The sequence below is a fragment of the Ursus arctos genome, chromosome X, assembly GCF_023065955.2.
Source record: "Ursus arctos isolate Adak ecotype North America chromosome X, UrsArc2.0, whole genome shotgun sequence".
NCBI classification, from domain to species: Eukaryota; Metazoa; Chordata; class Mammalia; order Carnivora; family Ursidae; genus Ursus; species Ursus arctos.
In genome coordinates, this window is record NC_079873.1 from 36,864,763 (window position 1) to 36,892,303 (window position 27,541).

General features: G+C 47.5%; 1 protein-coding gene across 1 annotated transcript; it reads right to left on the reverse strand.

Annotated features, from left to right (window-relative positions):
• Positions 1-1,378: 1,378 nt before the first annotated feature.
• NDP (norrin cystine knot growth factor NDP) lies at positions 1,379-26,886 on the reverse strand. The gene is made up of 3 exons (XM_026513337.4): positions 26,728-26,886; positions 12,037-12,416; positions 1,379-2,636 (listed from the first exon to the last, which is right to left on the reverse strand). Exons 2-3 carry the CDS (start codon positions 12,208-12,210, stop codon positions 2,409-2,411), a joined length of 402 nt encoding a protein of 133 aa, XP_026369122.1. The 5' UTR covers positions 12,211-12,416; positions 26,728-26,886; the 3' UTR covers positions 1,379-2,408.
• Positions 26,887-27,541: the final 655 nt, after the last annotated feature.

Consider the following 27,541-nt stretch of genomic DNA (forward strand, 5'->3'; position numbering starts at 1 on the left):
GGGAAGGGAAGAGCCCATGGCTGGGGAGCGGGAAGCCTGGATTCTCGTTCCAAATCCAAGACCAGGTGTGTGCCTTTGGGCAAGTTTCTGGGTTTCTGCAGGTCGCCATTTGCTCATCTGTTTAGGGAGAGAAGAGGTGGATGCTTTTTAATGACTCTCCCAAATGCCACTGTTCTCTAGTCTTCCAAGCATAATTCTGCTCATTTCTGTGGGGGAAGCTTTGACAATAGGTGATGCAATGGGAATCGAACGGAATATTTTCTATGGCTTCCAGGGAATTTGGAAAATATGAGTCACATTAAGTGGCCCCTCCAGTCCCAAATGCGTAGTGAGGAAATACAGACCAGAGTTTGGGGCATATAACTCTCGAAGCAAATTGAATTTTCAAAGCCAGGAAGAGATATATTAAGGCTAGAAGTATTTTTTCACTCTTTGATTAGTGACATGGAACAATAGCTATAAATGTGACCGGCAGTCACTACTTTCATTATCAGTCAAGGATTATAACCGTTTAACTTTAGGTATTAAATTTAATTCTTTTTTATGACAAAATTTCTCTTGATGTAATGATCCAAATTACTATTTCACATTTGCCTTCAAAATGGGGAGACCTCTAACTAGTGAACCGGCTGGCTCCATCACCACGAAGGTTAAGATCAAGGTCAAGGTTTAATAGCATTAGTTTTATTCTGTCCCAAAGTCACAAATACAGATTTAACCCTGCTGGCTTTCTTTAAAAATGTGTGAAAGCTACATGCTAGAGAGCGTACAAAACCATCATCTCTACAGGGAAAGTAATTCACAGGTTGACTGTATGAACAGTGGGGTGCACTGTCATCTCTGGTGAACCAAGGCAGCGTGGTGTCAAGGTTTCCATGGAAACGGAGTCGCCCATCTGGGGTAGCGTTGTGGTGCCGAAAGTGGGCATAGCATTATGCCAGCACCATGACGATTCTCGTAATGCTCAGGGGTATCATTGGACCTGGAGCACTAGACTGGCAATGGCACAGAAACCGTGGCTGGCGAATTCTTTGTCCTCCTGGTCCTTCAATTATGGATACTTACTCTTTTCCCAGAAAAGTGAAGAGGTTAAAAAAGAGATGACCTCTGTTTCATTCCATAGTGCCTAAGGAAGCCAGAATGCATCAGATTTTATGCCCATTCACTAAGCTAAGTTCTGAAACTAAAACCCAAATTTCCTAAGCCCCCATCACCCTTGTTTATTGATTTCAATAAACGTCCTCCCCATGCATTCTAGAACCCCATCTCCCTTTTTTCTGAACCCCCCCCCCCAATGCACCATAAGGGATGCTTCATAGTGGAATATTTAGTAGGGAGAGGCGATACTCACACAGTCACAATTTTGAAGATACTGTCTTTTTATTTCACAACATGGGAATAACTCAGATTTTGAGTCTCAAGGACCAAAACAGAGTTGAGCCAAATGTTCAGAAGATGAGCCAGGCCGCCATTTTGGCAGCAAGCTTCCCATGGACAAGTGGATGGTACAGAATGATGCCCGCGACATGGCTAAAGCTACAGCACACGCACAAATAGAGTCATACTTGGCGTCTAATTTGCATGCATGAGTATAGTGCGTTCTCCATGCCACTAGTACATATAAGCCTTTTTCAAAGTCAGTGCAGGATCCGTGTTTGTGCAGGTCTTTAAAAGTCTGCTCCCTTACAAAATTTTGCCATAATTTATCTGCAGGAGCCTTCAGGTGACAAATTCTGTATGCCACCTTTACTCCCCAAAAGTCATTTCTGAATCATAATGACCGCTCTCAGGGGTTCCAGCATCACGTAAGAGAATCCATTTGTTAGTGTTTTTAATGTCAGTTAGCTGGCCATGAGTGAGCCTGGCTACACATCCCCAACCTGCTTGGGGCCTGGAATTTGCCATTGGTAACCTTTAGCAGTGATGGCAACCTTAGACCAAACGACAAGGTCAAAACCAAACCGAACTAACCCAGACGGCATCGCAGAAAAGAGTTGGACTTTCCTGCTTTCCAAAGCGAATGCTTCCCTAATCTGCACCCAACAGTGACAGCCTGACCCACTCCGGCACGGGGCGGGGGTGGGGGGGGGCACTTTCCCTGCTCATGCTGGAATTGTTGGAAACCCGAACAGCATTCGGCGCCAAGGGTGCAAATGCTTGAATCTGAAAAGGAACCAAAAGAAATTGTACCAGGGAAAGGAGACAGGGATGGAAGACCAGTTCCCAGAGCATCTCTCTCTGTCAACAAGCATGGAGAGCCTTTATTACTAGAATATGCAGAATCCCGTGGGAATGGCTGCATCTTTTTTTTTTCCCTTAACTCTTTTCTCGCCAGTCCTTCCCTGGCCGGTTGAACCGCCTCGGCGAGGGGGAGGTTGTCCCATCCAGAAGCCACCCGGCGGGAGGCCTCAGGAGCTGCACTCCTCACAGTGACAGGAGAGGATGTACCGGTAGGTGGCCGTGAGCCGCATGCCCCCCGAACAGCGCAGCCGTAGTGCCTTCAGCTTGGAGGTCTGGGGCCTGCAGCAGTGACAGGAGGAGCGGAAGGGCTGCTTGAGGACAGTGCTGAAGGACACCAAGGGCTCAGAGCGTGATGCCTGGCTGCAGTGCCCCTCACACCTGGCCAGAAGCACCATCTGCGGAGAGAAGAGACACGGTTACCCCGTGGGGGTGCCAGAACCTCAGCCGGTTCCCACAGCCCCCTGACACTCTTTGCCAATTGCCGCTGGGTTAGACCAGTGGCTGGCAACCCAGGTGGCACATTAGAATTGCCTGGCAAACTTGGTTTTAAAATGTCAGCACCCAGGGTCGTGTGGGGGGGCTCAATTGGTTGAGCCACGGACTCTTGCTTTCGGCTCAGGTCACGATCACAGGGTCGTGAGATGGAGCCCCGCATAGGGCTCTGCACTGAGCATGGAGCCTGCTCGAGATTCTTTCTCTTTCCCTTTGCCCCTCCCCTCTCCTGCTCGTGCCTTCTCTTTCTCTCTCTCTCTGAAATAAAATAAAAATAAATAAATGAGATGTCAGCACCCAGGCCCCATCTCGAACCAATCGAATTAAAATCCTTGGGGAGAGAGCCCAAGCTTTCATGGTTTTCAAAGCTCCTCCGCTGATTCCGAAGTGCACTGAGGGTGTCGAACCACTGCACGAGGCCCCCCGCCGTGATGGGCAAATAAAAACCAAAGAATCAAGTGTGGTAAGTCTGCCATTGGCCCAGTGTCAATTGGACCAGTCTCGAAATGCAGAAAGTCATTCCAAATTGAACTCAGGGAGTAAATGAAGAAGGATTACAGGAAAAAGGACTGTGTTATGTGCAAGGCATTGCTAAAAAAAAAGGGAGTATGGCTTCTGGTGAAGAAAAAGAGGGTAACCTGAGTGATACTCAGGAAGAAATATTCTGGGTGCTACAACTTGAAACAAGAGAACGAAACAGAAACAAGGGTTGTTTTGGGCCCTGGAATCACACTCCTGGGCTTATCCACCGAAGGAGCCTGAGATTTGTGCAATCGAATCTTAGAGTCATTTATGGCAAATACCAGGATGCATTCATTCTGACCATCTCCATTTCCAGAGGTAGGTTCGGATGGTGCTAAAGTTTGGGCTGGGGGCACCTGGGTGCCTTAGTTAGTTCAGCGTCTGACTCTTGATCTTGGCTCAGGTCCTGATCTCAGGGTCATGAGATCGAGCCCTGCCACGGGTGCCATGGTCAACGGAGAGTCTGCTTGAGATTCTCTCTCCCTCTCCCTCTGCCACTCCCCCTGCTCGTTCTCTCTTCTCTCTCTCTCTCTCTCTCTCTCTCTCTCTCTCTCAAATAAATAAGTTTAAAAAAAATAAAGCTTGGGCTGAGTAACAGAGGCTGTGGGTTCTTTATAGTGGCCCTTAAAGTGGCTTTAGTGAACAGCCTTCTTTAAGAATCTGATGCAAACTACCAAGGTTATCCCCAGAACAATGGACATAGGCACACACTTGGTATTTTCCATCCAGCTTAAGGAGGTGGAACCCATTTATGTCTCCCATACATACATCCCGGTATCTTGGCAATGGCAGTTATGGGTAGGGTAGGGTGGACAGCTTAATTCATTAAGAATTAAAAGAAGGAAATGGCCTGCTCATCTTTCTAAAAGGAAGACAAGACGACTTCTGGTCATTATAGATTATTAACGTCATTATCAAAGAAGATGGTGGGATGGGATTAATCAGAGGCAGAGAGAAAACGGCAGCTAGAAGCTGTTTTGAATTTATGAAGGCTTCGGTGCTATCCTGCCTGCTCTTCACGTTGCTAGGCAAAACAGACGTGATCTGAAATAGGTTTTGAGAGATTATGCCATAGAGCAGTAGTACATGGGCCAGTCCTTGGTGCTCACCCCATCCCTCTAATGAGAAGGACCCCAAGGTCTTCCCCAGCCCCTTCTCCCCACACCTGCTGGTTTGTGGGAAGAGCTCCCTGACAGCTCACTTTGGAGTAGGGTTAAATGTGCTCGTCTCTAGTGTGGGTCATCTCTTCCACAGATTAAGCAATATTCAGAGGTCACCTCCCCAAATGGAGTCTTTAGAGATCCAATTTCAGTCCAGATGAATATAGTGAACCTGTGTCAACAGGCTTAATTCCAAGAGGCACAGACATGGCGTTCGTCTCACCAGAATGACGCACATGCAGGTGAACCGGAGGTAGACCTGGAATGACCTGGTAGTTTGCATTATCTGTAAAGCGACCAAGTCAGCAATGTTGGGCCATCTGTAGAAGCACTGACCCGATTGTGATTTCACTAAACTTTCTCAGGGTCTCAAGCTCCACCTTCAGCTCTTTCTGAAGGACAAGAACTCCAGCACTGAAGACCCTGGGGCCCCCTCCAATGGGTCTCTCTATCTCCAGAGCTGGACTTTTTGGGCAAGGAGAATGCACAGACATGTACATACAATAAACACCTTCAGTGGCTGCCTGCTGCCTTCGGAATCAAGTCCAAAATCCCGGACGGGTATTAAGATCCTCTATGACCTGGATTTCGTATCCTTCCAATCTTACAACTGCTCTCATTTTCGTCACCCACTCCCTTACAACTGTTCTAGTTCTCATCACTCACTCCCTAATCTGATCAAGCTCAATCATTTAGGAGTTCATGGAACTGCTCTGAACCTCCCTGCCTCTTGCCTTTGCTCATGTCTTTGCCCCCTCTCAGGAATGCCCTTTCCTCCTAGCGCTGCTTAATGAAATCCCAACTATCCTCCACTGCCAAGTTCAAATGCCCTCTCCTCTAAGAAGAGACTATGAAACAATCATAGGACCCTTGACAGTCTCAACACACACAGGAAATCTCCTCTCTGGGAGATCTCCAGTCTCTAGATCCCATCTCAAAGCTGGAAGTGACATAAAAATCTAGCTGTGATTTGTCAATGTGTGTTGGAGGGCTACGGCGGGGAGTTTGGAAGGTAAGATCTAGAACATCTTCTCACCTCTTCCAGACCAGTTGAGCTTCTCAAACTAGAACGTGCATGTAAATCAGTTGGGGATCTTGTTAAAATGAAGATTGTGCCTGAGTAGATATGGCTGAGGCCAGAGATTCTGCATTTGTCACAAGACTCTGGTGATGTCAAGACCACTAACGTCCACACATCGAGTAGCAAGGCTCTGGACCTGTTAAAGCCTGAGAAGTGCCTCTCTAGGTTGATCACTAGATAGCGAGCATTTAGCAAATGATAATTATGACAGCTAACATTTATTGAGTGCTTACAACATTTAATCTCATTTAATCCTCGTAACAATCCGATGCTAAAGGTACTCTTTTAATCGGTACTATTACGACAGATGAGGAAGCCAAGGCTTTAGACAGTTGAACTAACTTGCCCAAACTCACGTATCTGGTACAAGGCAGAGCTGGAATGAAACCCAGGTTTGCCTAAAACCAAGCCCCTGGTCTAAATCACGATTATATCCCACTTCCTGATATGAAAATGTTTTCGTGAGGCATGCGCCAACTCACAGCCTTCTCCAATCTACTTTGACCCGCCTCTGGGACCCCTAACCATATCATAACCATACAAGCTGCCCTTTTCCTTATGAACCCCTTGGGATACATCATCACCACCCCGAAGCTTCTGCAGAGCTGAATCTTGAAAGGGCGCTCCTAAATGAGGTCTCCTCCACCAGCAAGACCCTCCTCCAGTTGCATTCCCCCAGCGATCTGGGAACTCCCAGGGACTCCCAGAAACTCCTTGGATGGTACCACACTGTGTTTAACTCCTTAACCAAGTCATCAAACATCAGTTCACCTTCAAACACCAGTTCGCCTGCCAAAACCCAGTTTGTGGTCAATGCGCGCTCCTCGTGCCGGGGTGACTCGGTGGTACTTACTGACATGGGAAAACTCCTCTGTATTGTCACTGCACTTAACTGCTCGTAATAGAGAGCATCCACACTGCTCCATTATGAAATCGGGAAATGAATTTCTTTTGACGAAGAACCCACATGGGGCTCTCTACCGTCAAAGGAGCAGTTTCCACATTTGGTTGTTGCTCATTGACCTTCTATGGACTTCTCCCAGCTCAGCTGGGTGACAGATACATGTTATCTGCTCTGGGTCCAGTTTAATTTTTGCTCTCTTAGGTTCCCCCCAGCAAGTGGCCTGATGCTGGGAAAGCTAGGCAACTTCTCCAGCAGTCCCTTTGTCTCCCCCCAACCTCAGAGTCACTCGCCTCCAGCTGGATTTGAAAGCCAGTTCCTTCTAATACGAACAGAGCTGCGGGGTTCAGAGAGTTTGCTCAGGGATGGGCTCCTTCATGTTCTGATCTGATTTCCATGTGCTGAAGCTAAGAGTAATGAAAGGTCCTTGGGTGATCATAAAAGAATGGTAATGATGAGGATATATAACATGAATTGGACATTTACTAGGCTCTAGGCTCTGTGCCAAGTCCTTCACACGCAACCTGATTCTTAACAGCCATTTCAAAAGGTAAACTTTCCCCATTTTACAAATGAAGACATGAAAAGGTAGAGGATGAGTCACTGGCCTGAGGTCCCATCACTGTCGGGTGGAGGCCCCGCATTCTGACCTGAGACAGCATGATTCCTGAGCCCTCTGTCCTAACCATGACAGTCAGCCTGGAACTTCCTACATGGCCCAAGCTGGTCATGGGCAAGTTCAGGCTGTATTGTGAGGGTTATAGCCAGCTGTGATTCCTGGGTCCTGACCAAAGATTGCACCCAGTGACCCCAGGCCCCTGCTCTCTCTGGTGACCTACTGTACCTCTCAGGCAGCTATGTCTTCTGCCACAATATACAACTATCTTCTGAGCGAGAGAAAAGCCAAACACAGATGGTTTTCATCACTCCTTGTTGAAAGATTCTTAATCATTGCCAAAGCCACTTTCTTCCTCCGTCACGGGGGACTCCTGCAAACTCTTGGCTCAGGCCATGGCTGACTAGATGTCTTCATCAGTACCAGAATAAAGACCCAGAATAAAGACTTTGCACACAGAACATCTTATCCTAGAACGGGAGTTTGGCCACTGTCCCTCATTTAAATGAGGAACAGTTTTTTGCCTTTTTCTCGGCAGTGAATGCTACGTACCCCGTCTCCCGTGGCCCCTCTGCAGCACCCACTCCTTTCCTCCCCAGCACCCTCAATAAATCATGGTGCAGCTCATCTCCAGACACCCAGGTCAGTGCCCAAAGGGTCTGTGTCAGGCTGAGGGCATCAGCAAAACTGCCACCAGAGGAACGAAGCAACAAGGGGAAGGCTCTGGTCACAACTCACACCGATGTGAAGCCGTTGTACACACAACATTTCCCTTCCCCCTCTCCCCCATTTACTGATCAGCATTATGAGGGTAAAAACTTGGCCTTTCCCGGGGCGCCTGGGTGGCTCAGACGTTAAGCAGCTGCCTTCCGCCCAGGGCTTGATCCCAGAGTCCTGGGATCGAGCCCCGCATCGGGCTTCCCGCTCTGCTGGGAGCCTGCTTCTTCCTCTCCCACTCCCCCTGCTTGTGTTCCATCTCTCGCTGGCTGTCGCTCTCTCTGTCAAATAAATAAATAAAAAATCTTAAAAAAAAAACCCAAAACAAAAAAAACTTGGTCTTCACCCTGCCCCTATTTTTGTGCCTCCATTGCCGGCCACGGGGCCTGCACCTAGGAAGATATAAATTCGTTCCTTAAAAGAAAAACGTCCTATCTCCCCAGTACTTAATGGTGTTAGAGGTTCCATGTTCCCGACTCTCCCTATTTCTCCTACCACACTAGGAGCATGGTCGGCAGCCCTAGGAGAGGCTCGGGGATCTTAACAGCTTCCTCTCCAATTCCTCTGGGAAGTTCTCCAGCCTTTATCCCCTGGACTGTCCTTCTCCTTGGCCCTTTGGAGTTCAGAAGACCCTATGTCCTGGTTCTGAGTCCCTTCAGGGCCACCACCACCCCCATTCCTCACCCAACTCAGACTTCACAGGCCCACCTATTAGCTTGTTTTCCCAACCTCAGTCCCTGAAAACTCCTCCCTGGCTCGCATCCAGAACTTGTCCCCCGCCCCCCACTCCCTGCTCCCGCCACTCACCTGGGAAGGGAGGTCAGACAGCAGGATCTGTTTCTCTTCTGCTTCTCTCCCCACTCTTAATACCCAGCATGATGGCTTATGGTTACTTTGGTCTTCTGCACGCTCCCTCCACCCCTGCCAGATCTCTGTGTTTAACAAGAACCCTGATGAGGTTCATTTTCCTAATCCTTTCAGGCTGTATGAGATCCCAACTGTTACTGAGGTCTCAATGGTGACTGAAATAGAAAACGAGTCTGAACACCTGTCCAGTTTATAGCTTCATCATCAAGATCATAATATCACTTATTAATGTCTCTTATATGCCAGACAGCACGCTGAATGCTTTACAGATATCACCAATACCCATACCCCCCACCTTTAGATAGACAGCAGTTGCCCCATTTTACGCGGGAATAAATGGAGGCACCAAAGACTAATTTCACTTCTCCCGAAGTGACCCCCTGGGCACACCGTGGAGCTGGGATGTGAAACCAGGTCTCTCTCACTTCAAAGTCTGAGATGCCTCAGTTGCCCTAAAGGTTCTCAACACGGCTGGGTTTCACTGACCACTGGCCTTCTGTCTGTTTGCTCTATATTCTTTATTCACTCAGAATTTCCAGGAAGATTGTCAATGAACCTGCCACTCCCGGGATCTTTTGTATCCAGTCCTAGGAGGTGTCACCACTGAAAACTAGGCACATCCTAATCTGTGGTCACATGACCTCCTTGGTGGACTGCTGTGGCCAATCTTTTCTGCCTGACTCCATCTCATCCCTTTCCTGAATTGCTAAGCGATGGGTGACAGGATCCTGGAGCTCGGGGCTAGGGGGAGTAGACAGACCGGCTCCCACAGAACTTTCACAACGATTCCTATTTTCTAGAAAGATCACTGATTATAAATAATTATTTCCAGTGGATCCGAAGTTGAGCCTGGACTTCTTAATAGTGGCTTTTGCATTCTACCTGTATTTCACCAATATGAAGATACAAGTAGTTGCAAGAGAAATGATCCACCACTTGTGGGCTAAACAAGCAATCTACTGACTACTTTTTCAGCATTTCAGTTTGCTCCACCAGTGAAATGGGATTGGTAATGCCTTCCAACACAGCTTTGTTGGCAATGATCAGATCATATATTATGAGACGCTTGACACATATTAGGTGTTCAAGCAGATGCCTTCCCTCCCCTGAGCCTGAGTCACACTCTCCCGGACACCTGTCTTCCCAAGGCCAGACACTGGATAGATCTAAGTCAGGAAACACTAACAACAGACAGGCAAATGGTAGGCATGTGTCTAGTAAACAACGGCCTTTGAGCATCACGTGGAAGGAAAATTTATGCAGAGAGGAAAGATCGACTGTAGTCTCCTCGTTGTAACAACCCCTGTTGGCTGTTTTCTAGACCCGGGCTCAATGTTTGATCTCAAGTCTGTAAAGAACAATTTTGTTCATGAGACCCATTAGAAAGAGGACCAGCCCAAGTCTGTGAGAGTCAAGAATTATAGATTATTTAAAAACGAAAAACAGTGTTTGTTCTTGGGTACATGGAGAAAATCTAATCCAGGAAAGGTCTGGGTAGTTGAGACTCTGCCAGGCATATTTTAAGACCAAGTAAGAAAGGTTTATAATTACAAGCACCATTTACATAAAACCATTGCTATATTTGCGATCATTTGGGATGTTTGAAAACAGATTGTTCCCATGAAATTACACACATTTCTGCTACTCCCAATTTTGCGCTATTTAGCATGGCATTCTGGAAGGAACGGACGTGAGGGAAGGTAGACTAAAGTCTGTTTCTAGGAGTCACACTCAAGCACCATGAGTTTGTTAACGACGTCTCTTCTCTGACCTGCCCTTAACTAGTGTGATCGTGCCTAAAGTGCTTTTCCATCATTTCACCACATCTTTCCAGATTGTTTTTTTAGGTTTCAGAGATGCTCCTATTTATCTGTTCCTTCCTACCATCCCACTGACATTTTCCTTGAAATAATTTTAATAACCCCCACTTTTGTGATACAATCATGATTACAGAGAACAGCTCAACAGAGGGAAAAATCATCCATGGACTAAGAAACACCAAATACTAGGGTTATCTGTAGGGGGAGGGGAGGAGAAGCTAATAATGCTCAGGCCTACAATTTCTGAGCAATCACAGTTATAAAAACATGTCCCGTCTTTTTTTTTTTCTTCCTTTGCTGTAGTTTTTTTTTTTTTTTGCCTAAGAAGGGATTGCAGTCTTACAAAAATTTAAGTTTATCTATTTACTCCTTTTTTTAGTTCTACAAGTACAAATAAAAGCCAGAAAGTTTTTAAGTGGAAAGTCTCTATTCTTTCCCACAGTCCTCGATCTTATTAATATAATGGTTAAAATGATTTAACTCAAATTCTGATGTGCCCCAGACTAAAACAAGCCATTATCATTGAGTTGTAATCAGAGAAGTGATGGAAATTTTAAAGGGAGACAGGAGTCATCATGCTTGTAAATGGAGGGTAGCGACATTAACTTATATGGTATTAATTCTAGTGGTTGATATTACAAAAACTTCTTAATTATACTGGTAATTTAAAAAATACTTGCCATCTGAGAATGCTTAAGCAGTTTTGGTCTCAGGCCTACAGTGAAAATCTCTGAGGCTGGGCTAAACACGTTCTTATTGACCAAATGTGGGCAAATTTCATTCATGTGACTGTTCGGGGGCCGTGACGCTCGGGAGATACTCATTCTGAGTCTGTTCCTCGCTACTATGTGCCTTTCTTCTGGGTGGTCCAGGTGGCCAGCCACTCTCAGTGGCCTTCGAAGCGTGGTATTCCTTCGCACGCCTTGTGCCAACACTGAGACACCCCTCGCATAGGCTGCTTGCACAAGAAACATACAACCTACGTCAAACGAGAATGATTTGGATAATCCACGTAAAAATGAGAAATGATCCAACTGCCATGTTTCTTTTGAAATTAGCATAAGCATGGCGGGTGGATAAAGGCTTACACCACAAGGCCAGCGAGCAACTATTCCATCAGGACTCTCTTTGAAGAGCCCTCCCCCCACACCCCCAAGAAGTACGTTTTCCTGCTCAATCGTATTTCTTGCATCCACTTCCTCTTTATTGTTGGTGGAGGCAGAAGGAGTCACGAGAACCTACAGGCTCCACTTTCCTTTCTTGATAAAGAACACTACTGCTCCTGAATTTCACAGCCAGGGACAAAACAGTCCTCTCTCACCTTGTGTGGAACGACAATGGTATAGTGAGAACCTGCCAGCCTTTCCTATTGACTTCGAGCAGCCTGAAAAGAGAGAAGCTGTCTGGGTATGTACGTGGTCGACCAGGTGGCTTTACTGACAAAGGTTCAAAGCGTGCTGGGAGACCCTGAAAGCACGATTCTCCCGCAAGCCCGGTGGGCCCGCCCTAGAGCTCAGGTCTGGGCTACGGTCCCCGTTCTCCAACCCCTGACAAAGGAATACGGCCTTCTCTCCTGTCTCTGGGAAGTAGCGCTACCTTCGCAGAGACCTGGGTCTTACCTTTGAGTTACACTTGTACAACGGGTGACTGATAGAATCGACATAGTGGTGTCGCATGCAGCGCAGAGGGTCCGAGTCCATCATGAAGGAGCTGTCCGTTTTGCTGTCCGTATCTCCCATTAGCGCCAGCAGGGAGAGCATGGAAAAGGATGCAGCTAGTACATGATTTTTCATTGTTGTAAGGAAAACTTCTGAGAAGGAACAGCAGAGGGAGGCAGAGGACTAGAAATCGGAAAAGCCTTCGCCTCCTAGGCTCCAGTTCCTTTCAAGCAAAGGGCAGGATCTGGCCGAAGCTTTCTGGTTGTCATTGTCCTTTGAAGGCCCGAGTTCTGTCTTACTCTTTCCACTTGCAATCCATCACCACCGTAGCTGCTGTGCAGCTGGAATGAAAACAGAAATTATTTTCCCCAGAAACATTTACCCAGAAAAACGAATGGAACCCAGGAGGTATCGAGTAGAATTTGTCCATGTCCTTTTGAGGGAATACTATTGGTTTCTGGAGTGCCATTAGCAGAGGCATCCATTCTAACCCACTCCCTCCCCATTGCTTATTTGTAACCATTCGGAGGTGGACACAATGGTTTAATGGAAGCACATGCTGGCTTTAATTGCCGGAGTCCATGTTTCGAGGAGCAAGAATAGGTTGAACTCATGTTAAAGAGGAGACATGTGGTTCTGGCCACAGCACAGCTGAATTGGGTGGTCTCACCCTCATCCCTGGCCGGTGGGGGCGGGAGGGTCTATTGAGTTTCTCAGCGATTTCTGGCATCACAGGGCTAGAGAGGAGGCAGGTCAGCGCTAATGAACACAGGCCACGTCCCACGGGAAAGAAGTACATTTTCCATTTCCTAGTGCATGCCCACCCACCCACCTAGTTTTCCACTAGGGCTCATCCTGCTCGAGGCTCATCCTGTTTTTGGTTTAAGCCCAGTGCCACCCAGCGTCAGTGGCAAACGGCATCTGAAATACACATTATGCTAACTGGTCTCCAGTGTGGTTAAAGCAACACACGCGTATTCGCCGAAGAGTCACACATTCTGCAGAGCCTCGGTAGTCTGAGCACGTGATATAATTTGAAAAAGGAAGCGGTCGTCAAAGCAAAGACTTCCCATTAAAATGGGATCGGGGTATATGGGTTTTCTTGAAATTTGCTTTGTTCTTTTAACCATATACTTCTTGGACAAAGCAGAGAGCTCCCCGTATCACCTCACCAACCCTCCTAGGCATGGCCAACATGGGTGCTTTTTATCACACCGGAAGACAGTGTCAAAAATATTTTCAAACATTTAGGACAACTGGGGAGACCTGTCATGACATTCCAAACCAAAGGAACATGATCATTAAAACTTCAGAAAAACTTTCAAAGGTATTTCAGATAAGAGTTTGATTATTTTGTTCATTGTACAACTTTTTTTTTTTAACTTCTTACTCCTGGGCAGTCCAAATAAACAGGACAAATATTGATAAGATCAAGATTAGAAGTTCAAGTCCAGGGGCGCCCGGGTGACTCGGTTGATTAAGTGTCTGCCTTCGGCTCAGGTCATGATCCCGGGGTCCTGGGATCAAGCCCTGAGTCGGATTCCCTGATCAGTGGGGAATCTGCTTGTCCCTTTTCCTCTGAGCACCTGCCCCTCGCCCCCCGTGCTCTCTAGAATAAGTAAAATCTTAAAAAAAAAAGTTCAAGTCCCTATAAGTCAATTAGTTTGGCTCCAATAGAATGGCCCCAGATCCACTTAACCTCAGTTGGCTGTCTTTTGAGTGTGGCGCGGGGGATCCCAGGCTGTAAAGGGTCTGTGGCAAAGGGCCGTTCCAGACAAGAGCATCCCTGGCAATGGCAAAGTCTCAGCGTGTATGCGTCAGGGAAATCCTATAAATTGCAGAAAGGGCAAGGACCAGTAATGAGGAGACCCACCTGGGCTCGAGCCCTGCCATTGAGTAACTAGGAGACTTTGCACAGGGCATTTAAACTGGTCTGGCCCCAGTTTCCTCATCTGTAGAATAGGAGAATTGGAAAAGGTGGCGTCTGTAGTCCCCTCTTGCTCTACAATGACACCACCTGATACTTACACAGTCACCGCCATCTCCATATGCAGAAGAGAATCCTGAAGTTAAGACCATATTTTCATACAGCTTTGCACCACTTTCCCTTCCGAGCATGCTAATTGCAACATCTCATTGAAATTGATCAAACCTGAGCTAAGGCTCCAAATTGGCAAGGGGTGCCAAAGAGCATTTTTTTGTTTTCTTTTCAGCTGCACATCACACTGAAACTCACCAACATTTCAGTTCAAAGAGCCAGAGCTTTCTTGGATTCAATGTTCAGAGGCTGCAATACCACTGACCATTTCCTGAGTTTCAATATGACTATATTATCCCAAGTGGTTATCCGACTCTTTGAAGCCTTAATTAGTCTCAGAAAAGGAATTTATTAGATTTCTTCTTTCACCACTCCAGTCTATCGATATTTCCCCCAGGAGTCAATGGCAAAGGGATGAAGGGAAAAGTAGACATTCCAATCCTGCCCCCCCCCTTCCCGCTGCCAGCAACTTCTCTTCAGAGCCATGGCCGGGAGGTACGGTTAAATGAAAGAAGCAAATGAAAGAAAAACATATAGCTTGATGGCAAAAACAAGCAACAACAGTCAATAACAAGACCGTATATATGTGAATGTTTAGACCCAGCTAGTCCATTTCTGAGAATTATCCTACATGTGGGATCACACAAGCCTATGTTTATTCACTTCAGCATTGGTCGTCACAGCATAAAATTGGAACCTGCACAAAATACCCATCGCTACGGGACTGGTTGGATCTATTATAGAACATTCAGACACTGGAATACTATGCAACTATATAAAGAAGGATGCAGAAACTCTACTGATCTGTGTTGAACCAGGGAAGGATAAGAATACATAATTGTGTTCATTTGTATTTACACGGAGAAGCTCTGGAAGGATATTCGAGAGGCTATACAACTAGTTATGGACAGATATGGGAGAAGGACTTTTCACTGTATGTATACATTTTTATTCGTAAATTTCTGGACTTGTGACTGTATTCTCTATCCAAAACTTCATTTTAAAAAAATTATACTTTCTCTTTTCAAAACTTGGCTTCAGAATAGTAATTAAGTTAATGGATGTTGAATGTTTGTGCTGGCTTGAGTCTTTTAGTAGTACTATAGTTTTATTTCTTATAAATATTGGAAGACATGCTAGTCTCTTTTCTCAAATAGTCTTTCTGGTGGGTCAATTAATTCTTTTTTTTTTTTTAAGATTTTATTTATTTATGTGACAGAGAGACAGCCAGCGAGAGAGGGAACACAGCAGGGGGAGTGGGAGAGGAAGAAGCAGGCTCACAGCGGAAGAGCCCGATGTGGGACTCGATCCCGGATCGCCAGGATCACGCCCTGAGCCGAAGGCAGACGCTTTAACGACTGCGCCACCCAGGCGCCCCGGGTCAATTAATTCTTAAGCACTACTGCCACCTAGTAGCGACATCCTGAATTGCAAGCACAGTTGAATTCCGCCCCCCGCCCCCCCCCCCCCCCGGAAAAGGTGAATAAAACTTGGGCAAATATTGTGAAGCGTATAATGATAAAGAGACAGTTAATGCGCACAAAATCTAACTTTATTATCTGATTTTTCTCTTTCAAGATGATAAGCTGAACCCAGAAGTAGTAATAAACAAAGTATAAAAGAATGACAGAGAAAATGTTCTCGACTGCTAATAAGAAATACACTGTTCAGGTCGACACAGTCAAAAGCGTGGTCCTTTTTGCTCAGTTTTTATATTAAACCCTGAAATAAGAACTCAAGCAACAATCCAAATAGGCCACAGAACTCACAGAACTCTCAAAACCTAAAGGTAAGACTCTTGCCACTTAACATTGGGATTTTCACCCGAAGTGTGCAACCCGAATGAAGAAATAAGCATAACGCTCAGGAAACGAGTGGCGTGAAGTCAGGCTGTCTGAACATGGTGTTGGTGGGGTGTGCACGGATGAGAAGTGCGCGGGGCCGAGGGAAACCGTCACAAAGAGGAGCATCGAAATGAAGGAAATTCACATCACTTGAGATCCCTGATTTCTGGCAGCGCAGGGGTACCGACACCTGTCTTGCCGGAGCTTCACTTATGTTCCTCAAAATTCAATTCATTCCCATTTGCTTTCATTTTTTTTTAAAGCCGCGGAGCCTAAAATCAAGCGCTGCCCATCAAGACTTGGAATCTCGGCCCAGCCGGCCCGAGAGGGATTGACTGAGAAAGCCGCTCGCTTGCTGCGCTTGGTGGCTCGGGGGCGGCTCCGTGCCCTGGGTACAGGCTCTGAGACACGGACTTGGCGGCTGTACAGAGCCCACATGCTCCCAGCTCCAACGTGGAGCCTCTGCCGGCAGGAGAGGCACGTAGGCCGGCGTGCCCGACTTTGGAGCGACCCTCCAAACGATACCAGTGGAAAAGAACAACTGGTGCCCAGATTTCCCCACCTGTCATCCTCAGGGAAATGATATAGCAGAGCTTACCGCGGGCCCAGCCTCCTGGGTGAGAGATGGTGTTGTGTCCACAGAGCAGCTCACTCTTGGGCTGACCTTCTGCCTGGCAGAGGCTCGAGTGCTGGTTTCACGCAAGTTATTCTAGCAACAGGCTAAGACAGTGGCATGTGCCCAGAATGGCCTTATTCTTACACTACTTGCCAGGCAAGGGAGGGCGGTACTTCGGTACCCGTATTCCCACCCTGGGCTGTTTTCAGTACTAATATAAGCAAGCAATGCCTCCTGTGGCTTCTTTCTACAAATATTTATTTAACATATATTCATTAAGCACTTACTAAGTGTCTCCTTTTGCTCTAGCAGATAACAGTTAAGGGGCAGGGAAAAAAAAATAGGTCCTGTTCTAGCGCCTTCTTCCAGCTCACTGCATCTACAAGCGAAGAGTCTGGGACTGTTGTTTCCTGGGTGATTTTTTGGACCCAAGGTTAAACTCCCTTAACATCTAATTCATATCCCACATGCACGGCATCATTTCTAGGAAGATCGAGTTAAGCAGATAAAATATCATGACTCTGGAATGGCGTCAGCGTCACAGACAGAGTGATTTGATATTTACTCTCGTTTAAGACAATCACATCAGGCATGAGTCAGGTAAAGATGGCAGAACAGAGAGACCCTCTCCAAGGAATTGGCAAAAAGAAAAAAAAATCAAAGATTGAAGCGTGGGAGAAAGCTTGCCCCTCGATAACGCTTCAGACGAGGCTTAGGAAAGAAAGAATTCTAGGTCTAATCAGGGAGTGTGAAGTGCTAAGTAGCCCCTTCTCAGGAACTCCAAGAATTCCGGTTGGATCTAGTCAACTAGATGCCTTGGAGAATAAGTCAGATGCCTCTTTCCAAGGCCCTTAATTTATAAACTGTAAACAGCATGTTGGATTTTATAAAGCATCCCATGCGCTCAACGAATGGGTTTTGATATTATTTCTCTCTGGCGGCACATCAGTAGCGGCTCAGTAGCCGAGCCTGGGCTGACCCGGAGGCAGCCGTACCAAGGCTGGGCAACCACAAGGTCACTGGGGAGGCTACGGCTCCTGCCCCCTGTCAGCTCGCAGTGTCCATTCTCCAATCAGAGGTGGCGGCGCGTGTGAGGCCATGTCTGCCCCCACAGGGCCACCTTGGCAGAGAGAGGCGGACATCTTTGCAATTCACCAGCAGTCCTCCAGTCTGGGCCAGGACTCTGTGCTCCCCCCAACCTGCATTACTAGCCAAGCATGGCCAAACTCAGCAGTGGTGGTGATGGAGGAAGAGGAGCAATGGGGGAAGGAAGAGGGCAGGAGAAATATAGCCTGGAAGAGAAGCAATAAGTCACAGCCCCAGAGTAAATAACGGTGCAAAAAAGAACTGGAAACAGAAGTAATTTCTGAGAATGAGCCCGCCATCAAGGGGCCCCTCCTCTGTGTGTGTCCTTGGATTAAATAGTTTTACTGTCTCGGGAGGAACTGGTGTGGGAGGACTTGACCTTGAGACTCGACTGAAACTTTAAATCCTGATTTTCGGGACATCCAGAGGAACCTCTCATTGTTATCCAAACTCCCACTTACCTACAGCTTGGACCTCTTCTTCCCCAAACGCATGTCCAGCCCATGCTAAGTGTCGCGTGTCCCGGTGTTTCGCACTCATTGGTCAGAAATATTAGATGATTATTCCACTGCATTCTGAAACCCGAAGAGCATCTTATTGTTGTCTGCTCTAACTGGAAGGATCGCTGAGCTGAGGAGCCTCAAGCTCGGAGCCCTACCCTTCCCATCATTGGCTGTGCCATCTTGAACAAGTCCCTTGCCTTCTCTGGGACTCTGTTTTCCCCGTTTACAAAATGAATGGATTGGTCCAGATGCTTGTGTGGTTGTCTCCATTTCTAACAGTCTCTAACTCTATCCTACCTTCTCAGAGGACAGCACCTGCTTTGGGGGTTCATTTTCCCCAAAGCAGTACTGCAGAAAGGGTTCCTTTCTTACTCAGGAAGTTAATGACGGCAGAAAAGTCCAAACAAGGCATAATGTGATGCCTGAAGCAAAACTGAAGGTCAAGTCATAACAATTTGTCCTTTTGATGAGGCCATATTGGTGGCCTGAAATAAAAAGGGCCCTTAATCACCAATTGACTCTGTGCCTGAATGTACCAAATATAGTTATAAATTAAGAATATGCTGTTGATAATAAGAAGTGGCTGGCGAGGATATTTACCCAGCCCCCATGTCTCTTAAAGCTGTCTTAAAATTTGTAGTGTTTCTTTCCAGTCTTCACCAAATGGGAAGAGGACAAAGGCTAGTAGTGAGCAGTCATGGTAGAAGTACTTCTTTCCTTTGATGAGGGTGATATCAGCTGAATCCAACCCTCTTGCATCTTCCCTATGAGTGACCCTATTTCTTTTTTTTTTTTTTTTAAGATTTTATTTATTTATTTGACACAGAGACAGCCGGTGAGAGAGAGACAAGCTGGGGGAGTGGGAGAGGAAGAAGCAGGCTCCCAGCAGAGGAGCCCGATGTGGGGCTCGATCCGAGAATGCCGGGATCATGCCCTGAGCCAAAGGCAGACGCTCAACGACTGAGCCACCCAGGCACCCCATGAGTGACCCTATTTCTAAACCGAGCTTGAGCCACAGATCCTCATCCCCTGGTGGGACCATCTGTGACACTGTGGTTCAGGATAGAAGAGGTTCGAAGAGTTGTGTCCTGTGCAGATGCAGAGTGAATAAGGTCCTAGCGGTCAAGAGCAAGGCACTCCGCTTGGTCAAACATCTACAGAACCTTTGTGGGAGGGGAGGTACATTCCTGAAGCCCCTGGTGGGGACTTGGGTCTAAAAGATTTGCCTGTTGCTTATGGTTCTTGGCTCCAGGGCTGGGCTTCTGTGGGCTCCTATACGTTCTATGGAAAGACTCTTAGTTCTTAATTGTCGACGTAACTAACTGACTTTTAGAGTACAGAACCTTGCATACATTGGAAGTAGTGAAGTCTGATTACCCGTGTGCTGAAAAGCACGATACGGTTGAAGTCTTTTCCTCTGGGGGTTTGGATTATTTCTGTAAATCTACCACTCCACTAGGAGCTGTGACTGATATGGTGACGAGCTGTCAGAAAATGCTTAGGGGTGGTCTTTCTGCAGAGCCACGAATCAACGACAGCCCTAAACAGGGAGTCCCTTTCCATCCTTCCATCAACGGGGAAGAAAACAGGGAGAGGAGAAGCCATAAAAGAAGTCACAGAGAAGAAGGTAGAAGGACTTGTTTATGTGCAAAATCTGCCACGTCCTTCCACTGAATTCAAATAGCCCAATTTCAGAAAGGGAAGTTTCCCTTCATTTCACCCACTCCTTCCCAGGAAGGGGGTTTCACATCAGGGGTGAGACACACTTCTACCATTTACCTTTGGAAAGGAAGCAGGAGAGTTCGGTGATACCCACTCAGCCCAGGGACTCAGTGCCACCAAAGCATGAATGTGTGCTCTCCCTGTGGAAAAGAAAAGGTGGCCAGGTGTTCTGGGGACCCTGGTGCTGAAGCAATTTGATACTCGCTCCGCCACTGGACTGCTGGCTCTGGTATGGCCTTAGGAGAAGAGAGGTGACCAATGTCAGCTCAGGGTACAGGCTTCCTCTTACCCTGGAGCCAAATGAGTATGTTGGCTTTTCTTCAAAGTGTCCAGCAAAGTGTTTCCAAGGCTGCATTTGCATATACTCAGCCGCAACGGAGTTTTGGAATGGTGGCTAGTGATCTCACCTAACAGCTGTAGCGCCCTTAGTTAGAAATGGGGCATAAACAATAGGACCAACTCAGCCTCCATTCAATTTGTCTTTTCTGCCCAACGGTGGGAGTTGAATACTGAATTCAATCCCATTGCAATCTAGAATACTTGTGGCTGCAGACTTATGTCAAAGGGGCACGGTTAAAATAAAACCATGTAGAAATACGTTTTTTTATACTGCTCGTAATTCTGAACGTATTGGGCTGTTGGTCTCCTTTTTGCTTCGCTTAAACTCCACACACTATCGCTACACTGTTGGATTGTTGGTTCTCCTTTAAACAAGTCCGTTCTGCTGCCTTTGGACTTCAAACCTCAAACGAAAAATTTAAATCCCGGAAAGGAGTAATTTCCCATCATTTGGAGGAAAAATCACAGAAATGTATCAAGTCCTAAAATATCGCCTTGTGTTTAAAAAAGAAATTGGACTTCGATTCTTCACGTCCATTTTAGGCGTGTATATGCCTACATTTGACTTGGAGCTGAGGATGGGGGATGTTTTTTCCCCTGGAGGAGTTGACCTCCTTTTTGAACGGCAAGTTAAGAAGGACACTTTGGAGTTCAAACGCTTCTCCCTGGGAGGGAGCAGGTGAAATGAAGGGAAGCTTCCCTTTCTGAAAGTGGGCTATTTGAAAATCTGTGGTGACAGTTTTGGATCATCAAAAATAGCCCTTCCTCTTTCTCTTTTGTCATTTCTCCCGTGACCTGCTCTCCCTCCCTATCTGTGTTCCCTATTGATGGCAGGATGGAAGGGGACTCCGTGTTTAGGGCTATTGTTGGTTTGCGACACTGCAGAAAGGTCCCCCCTGAGCCTTTTCTGAGAGCTCATCAACTTTCTTGAATGCACTAACCTGTTGCCCTTTCATTTTTAAAGAATATTGCAATTGGTTGGACCACAGCTTCAAAGGAGAAGTTGGGATTGAGCCAGGCCTTGGAAGAGAGAAAACTGTCCGAAAAATTCTTAGCTTTTGGCAGAAAAAAAAAAAACAAAAACACAAAAACCCCCAAAAACCCAAAAGAAAAATACATCGACGGCAAATCTTAGAGAACCAAGTTTAAAGCTACGAGTCAACGTTCAAGTGCAGATTTTGACATGAGGGCGAAAAGGACCCAAATTGGATGAATTCCTGATTATAAGCACTGGGGATATATTGTCGACTGAAGTTACCCATTCTTTGAATTTTCTGAGTCAGCACTCTTTCTAACAAGAAAGTAGTTGTTCCAGACCGTAACCCCATCCAGGGTGTTGCTTTCGGACTATTGAGAATGGGTCTAAGGGGGTGTGGCTCTCCGCCATGCAGGCTCAGCCATCAGACTCTGAGACCCTCCCATAGAGGGGACCGCAAGCACACACGGCCGCAAGCACGCGCTCGCCAGACCGCACGGGAAGAAAGCTTTGCAGATGTGAGGGCAGCTGGCGGCGAGAGAACGCCGTGGGCACCAGCTCCCTCCACAACTCGAGTGTGCGGGTGTGTGAATGTGCCAGCGCCTCCTTCTATACCCGCCTCGCCCCGCCCGCTGCACGCACGAGGGGGTTGCGGAGGGAGTGCCCACCCTTTGCATTCTGCGGGAATCACACAACAAAAGTTGGTGGTCGCTGATCCGACGGGTGAGGAGTGGGTACTCCCGGCTGGACCGGTGCCACTGGCAGGGGCAGACAGGAAAATAAGAATGCTCTTAATGTCCTCCCAAAGAAAACCTTCGATGGACAAAAAAGTGGTTGTATTTTTACCCTCTCCCTTCGTGCTGCCAGGCGTCTTTAAATAGATCCTCTAGCCTAGGGACTTGTATGGAATAATTCATATTAAAACCCAAGAAGTGGCAGAGGAGGGGAGATGGTTCTTTCTTCCCTTTCTTTCCTTTCTCCAACCCCCCCCCCCCCCCCCGCCCCGCCGCCTTGTCAAGCGAACAGGAAAAGACTCATTTCAATTCAGCTGTGTTAAATTTCTCCTTCTGGGTCTTTTCATGAACTTTAGCTAATTCGGAAAAGACGACGAAAAGCCCCGGGAAAAGAAAATAGGAAGCTGCATTGTAGATTGCTCTTTGATACCTTTTGGTCCCAAGGACATGAGCGACATCGTTTAAGGACGCTGCACAGAGGGGGTGACACGAGGCTCTTAAATGGGAATGTCTAATTGAGAAGTCCAGGGCCTTCCATTTGCAACTCCTAAACCAATCGGCTGTTCTGCTGTTGAGAGAAAGAAAAAAAGGGAAGAAAAAGTCCTCCCCAGCTCCCCGGCCCCATGCATTTTTAGTTGGGCTCCGACTAAGATCCGTTTCTCCCCACTCACTGTCCCCAGATGGGTTTCCAAAAGACATCCAGGCCCCGGCTAGCCAAATTAAAAACCCTGTCTGTCCTTCTTTTTCCTTGGGAAGGGAAGGATGTGGGAAGGACGGAGAAAGGGGGCGGAGCAGGGCCCGAGGATCCAGGGAGCTTTGTTGCAAGCCACTTGTCTCTCCCCCTGAAACAGAGAATAACCACATTTCTCTTAATGTAGGCCGAAGGGCATCCAGGCGTTCCCAGAGCTCCGCTACCCCCAGCCCTGCGCCGGAGATGTGCGGGTCACTGTGATGGTATGCTCTCGTCCCTGCCAACCCGGGTCACCCCAGCCCTGCCCTGAAGGGCAGCCGAGCCATGTGGCCGCTCCTCTCTGCGGGTTCAGGCTCAGGGCTCCAGAAAGCCCCCCAATCCGCTCGGCCCGGCAGAGCGGCTGCCAAGAATGACATCCTGAGAATACTATGAAGATGGGGAGACCTCACGGGCCGCTGTCCCCGGATGGAGCGGGACCCAGGCTGTCTGGAAAACAGGCAGAGCAAAGAGCGAGCTCACAATGGAAGGAGCTCAAGCGCAGGGGAAAGGGGGCGGGGTGGGAGTCGTGGAGAGCAAAAGAAAATAAAAGCCACATGCCACCCAGGAAGATTCCAGGGCGGGCGGGAAGGAGGTGGCAGAGGAAGGACTTGCAGGGAGCAAGTACCCAGACATGGCACTGCCAGTCTCGCTGGATTCTTTTCTGAATTAGATTATGCGAAAGAAAGCGGGGAAATATATAGCCTGCCAGCTGTTCAAAGGCTTACAACCTTGCTTTTATTGTCCGGGTAAGTTGGTGAGGTGGGGCATCAGAGGAATTCCAAACATACCATCCCAGAGAAATTTTAATATGTTCCCCAGTGTCATACACGAAGAGGAAATGACAGCTGATCACAGCCAGAGCAGGCCACAGCGATCTGGGCCCTGGAGCTCACCCACCCTCACTTGGCCCAGCTACCCGCCTCTGCTCAAGCACTTCTGTCCTTCCACCTGCTTCCCCATCCCTTCTGCCCCTACTGGCCCTGCCGGGTTGGTTGGGGGGGACGGGTTGGGACTGGACAAAGTAGCAGGAGCTGACGTTCATGGGAAGAGGTGAGGTCGGCCTTCAAGGCCGCTGGCCAAGAAGCTGAGGCTGGCTAGGGTGAGTCAGGCACCCCAGGGAGTCAGAGGCATTTTAATCCAACCACGGGGGATTATCTGCTGATAAGGACCGAATCAAGGACTCTGGTGATGCTGTCTTCAGGGGTTGTTGTCCACCACCCCCCACCCCCCCCACCCCCCGCCCAGTAACCTACCCAAGCCAGAAAACACAAGACTGCATTATTTGAAAGCAGCACTGTGTGTGGCTCTGATGGGGACCTGGGTTTGGGGAATGACTTCCGGTGACTTCTTCCCAGGGGCCCCTTGAATTTAGGCCAGACCCAGAGGTCACTGGTTTGGATCCTGGGGGTGGTTCAAATAAATGGTGGGAGCCAGTGATAGTGTCTTGCTCTGTGCATGTTTCTAATTCAGTGATTCATCGAGTGGCCCTGATGTCAGCTGCTGAGTAGGTGACTCACAGCCATCCCTGATAGAGACAGCACGTGGTCCTTTCCAAAGCATACTCAAGGGAACAGAGGAAGGATAAACTGCCCTTTTTCCAGGCTTCCTCTACCCAGGCGGGAAAGATCCGGGCTGTGTTAGCTGTGAGTGACTCGTACCCAAGATCCGGTGATAAAGGCCTCAGGGGAACCCCTTCGTCATAAATGGAAAGAAAACCCATTGATAAGCGACCATCACTGCAAGTCGATCAGGCTATCAGCAGATATTTGAAATAGTCCTTTGTAACAAGGAAGTCATTGACCCGTTTAGCCATCGGCAAAGTCTATTTCAGTCCCCAAACCTGACTCGAGATAGCATACAGATTGAGAATTAGACCATGGGACAATGCCTGGGTCACCTTTGCATCCAGCAGGACTCGAACTAGCATCATTTCTTAAAAGGACGATGGAATGAATAATTAACCAATAAGAATAATAGCGCTTGAACTGTGAGTCCTGAACATACAGTAGAAACCGCTGGCCACCATCGGTGGCTAGGATTCCGAGAAACTCACATTTTTCAAGAGCCCAGGAAAATAAATGAGTTGGAAATTGTTAAATGTATTGAAAAATGATTTATTTTCCCCTTGATGGTGTCACCGGAACTCGAATTAAGATTGAAAACTCCACAGGCATATTTCCATCTGTGGGTGTTAGCTGTTTGCTATACAGTCGGTCAAGAAGGCCTGCGCCAGTCCTCCCTTTACTTGAACCAAAGGTGTCTTAAAGTAAATGGTGCAAAATTTGGCATTTGGTGTTCAGACACTCTCCTATAATGGTCTGAGTAACGGTACCAGAATATTGTTTTGACTCGACCAACTGCTTTGTTAACAGCAAGAGTTTTTAAAGAAAAAGAAAATCACTGCAAAATTGCACAGCAATAGAATCCATAGTATCTTTTCAAGCTTTCTCAAACCGTGAATATCCCCGGGGTGTAAATTAACTCGTTCAAAAGCTGGATTTTCACTCAACAATGGCCATTAGGAGAGTTATTAGAGGCGATCAGGAAAGATCCCCCATAAACCACGTTCCCACTCCACAGTGAAATCCGGTCAAGAAGACCCTCAAGTTTCCTTTCGGAAGCCAGACTGGTGAGAAGAAAATGGGCAGATATTTGCATTTGGTCGAAAGGCACTCTTGAGAAGCATTCTGCAGGGCCCCCCCTCCCCCCCCATACTTGGTTGACACCCACAGCCCACACCGCCTTTTAGGCGTCTCTATGTTTTCAGACGCACCGGGGTTTAATGTTCTGTGTTGGAGCAGTTTGCCGACGCCAGCTCCTTGTCATTAAAATACACCAGTGTTAGAAATGAAGAGACATTTTGCAGCATCCGCATCTGTTATCAATGCCAGCTACAAAGGACAGAAAGTGGGACTCCCATCCTGCCAAAGAGCTTCCTTTCCTGCACCTGAATCTCAGTGGAGGAGGGAGTCTACTCGTCCTCGCAGGTTTATCGGGGGCTCGTGAATTACAATGAGCCTCAGTTACAGGGCGTTCTGAGTCATTAACATTCTGTACACAAACTTCCCGTCCCCCAAGAAAGAGTTATGCCCAGGCCTCCTACAGCCCAATTGTTCATTTAAAGAGAGAACTTGTATTCACGAGCTTGAAAGGACCCCCCCCCCACCCCGGAATATTCCTCAGGTGTTTGTAAGGAGTCATTCCTACAGGTCCCGGTCCCTGCGCCGGTGGGAGCATCCTTTCTCGGTCACCGCTTGGACAGTGAAGCATCCGCGGAGCTGCGGGGACAAGCTGACTTCTAAAAATAACCCTTTGCAATAAGGCCAAGGCAAACAGCATGCATTTCCTCGGACTTTTTGCCCAATCAAAATCCTATAGTAAACCCATCCTCCTATCTCCCCAGTGCTCCTGACTGCGTCTATGGAAGCGGAGTCCTTGCACGTTGAGAGGAGAGTGCAAAGGAACAGGGCTCCTGCAAAGCGTGACACAGAAAGCTAGAAATAAATGTTGCCTATTGTTTGAAGTCATTCTAAGCAGTCCGGCGGAGCCCTGGCAGGAGATCAGCAGCGTACAGAAGTAGTAATAAAAGTAAACAGAGCGCATTTAAACTCGCAGGCTTGCCCGCGTTCATAGTGCCCCCATTGTAACAGGGATGAGGGCGGTGGGGAAGATACTGGGGCTTCAGGAATCCATGTCGTCCAGTGCTGCTTCCCAGTCTCCTTTCACCAGGTCAAATATAAGAACCATTACAAAGTTACATCGAACTACGCAGAGAGTTTGAAAATAAAATCCCTTTCGGTCAAACCCAAAGGGATTTTCCAGCCTCTCGGTGAGGCTCCCCTGCTCTGTCACAGACTTCAAAGACCCGTTCATTTAAAAAAAAAAAAAAAAAAACCACCAAAAAACCCCACAATGCTAGCATGCTACCGATTAATGCAAATTCAATTAATGCAAATTTAAGTGGTATTTAAAGGTTGTCTCTTTGTCTGAGAGGAGGATGAAATGCTCGGTTTGGAAAGAAGTAATTTCCTAGGCAAGCCGTCAGCCCTTGTTTTCCTGCTTACCTTGGGGGAAACGCAGGGCTCCTTTCTTCTCAGACTTTTCTGAGAGCTAGAAAGAGGTCCTGTTACTTCCAAATGCTTTTGTTCTTCTGTCCCTCTGTCACATGGCTTGCCTTTTATATTTGCAACACACAAAAGTTAGGACTGTTGTTTAAGCGACACAGGGAGAGAGAGAGAGAGAGGGAGAGGGAGAGAGAGAGAGAGAATGTCAAATGGAAAAGTGCCATTGCAGTCATATATCAATCAGGCGTGCGGCCGCAGCAGCGCTCTAGCAAATGGGAATGCCACGGAAATGTGAGGCGCTCCTTATCGGGGACTCAGCCACTGCCCACCGCTCGGCTGCCTTTCACGGAGCATCTTGCGATGGGAACAACATAGAGGAAAAGGGCAAGGGCGAGGAAGTTCCCTCTTTCTTTTCTTTCTTTCTTTCTTTCTTTCTTTCTTTCTTTCTTTCTTTCGGGAAATAATAAGAGGCTAGATGAATATTCTGGGTTTAATTCTCTGGCAAGCATGCCATCGAGATGGGCAGTCGGTGGTGAGGACACATAGTTTGGGAAATACGGAGACAGTGACATTCTGTTTCACGATTCAGCAGCTGCCCGAGATGAAGTTGAAATGCTAGGGAAGGGGGGAGAAAGATGGGAATCAGAAGGACTTCGCAGGCGATCGGGCTGAGGCAAGTGCAAAACGCTGCCCTGTTTTATCACGACCTGTGTGGGTGGCAAGAGCTTTTTTTCTGAGGTGTTCATCCATTACGTGATTTTTAGCAGCGTATACTCGGTGAAATCCACGATGGCACTTTGATAAGCGCTTTCGT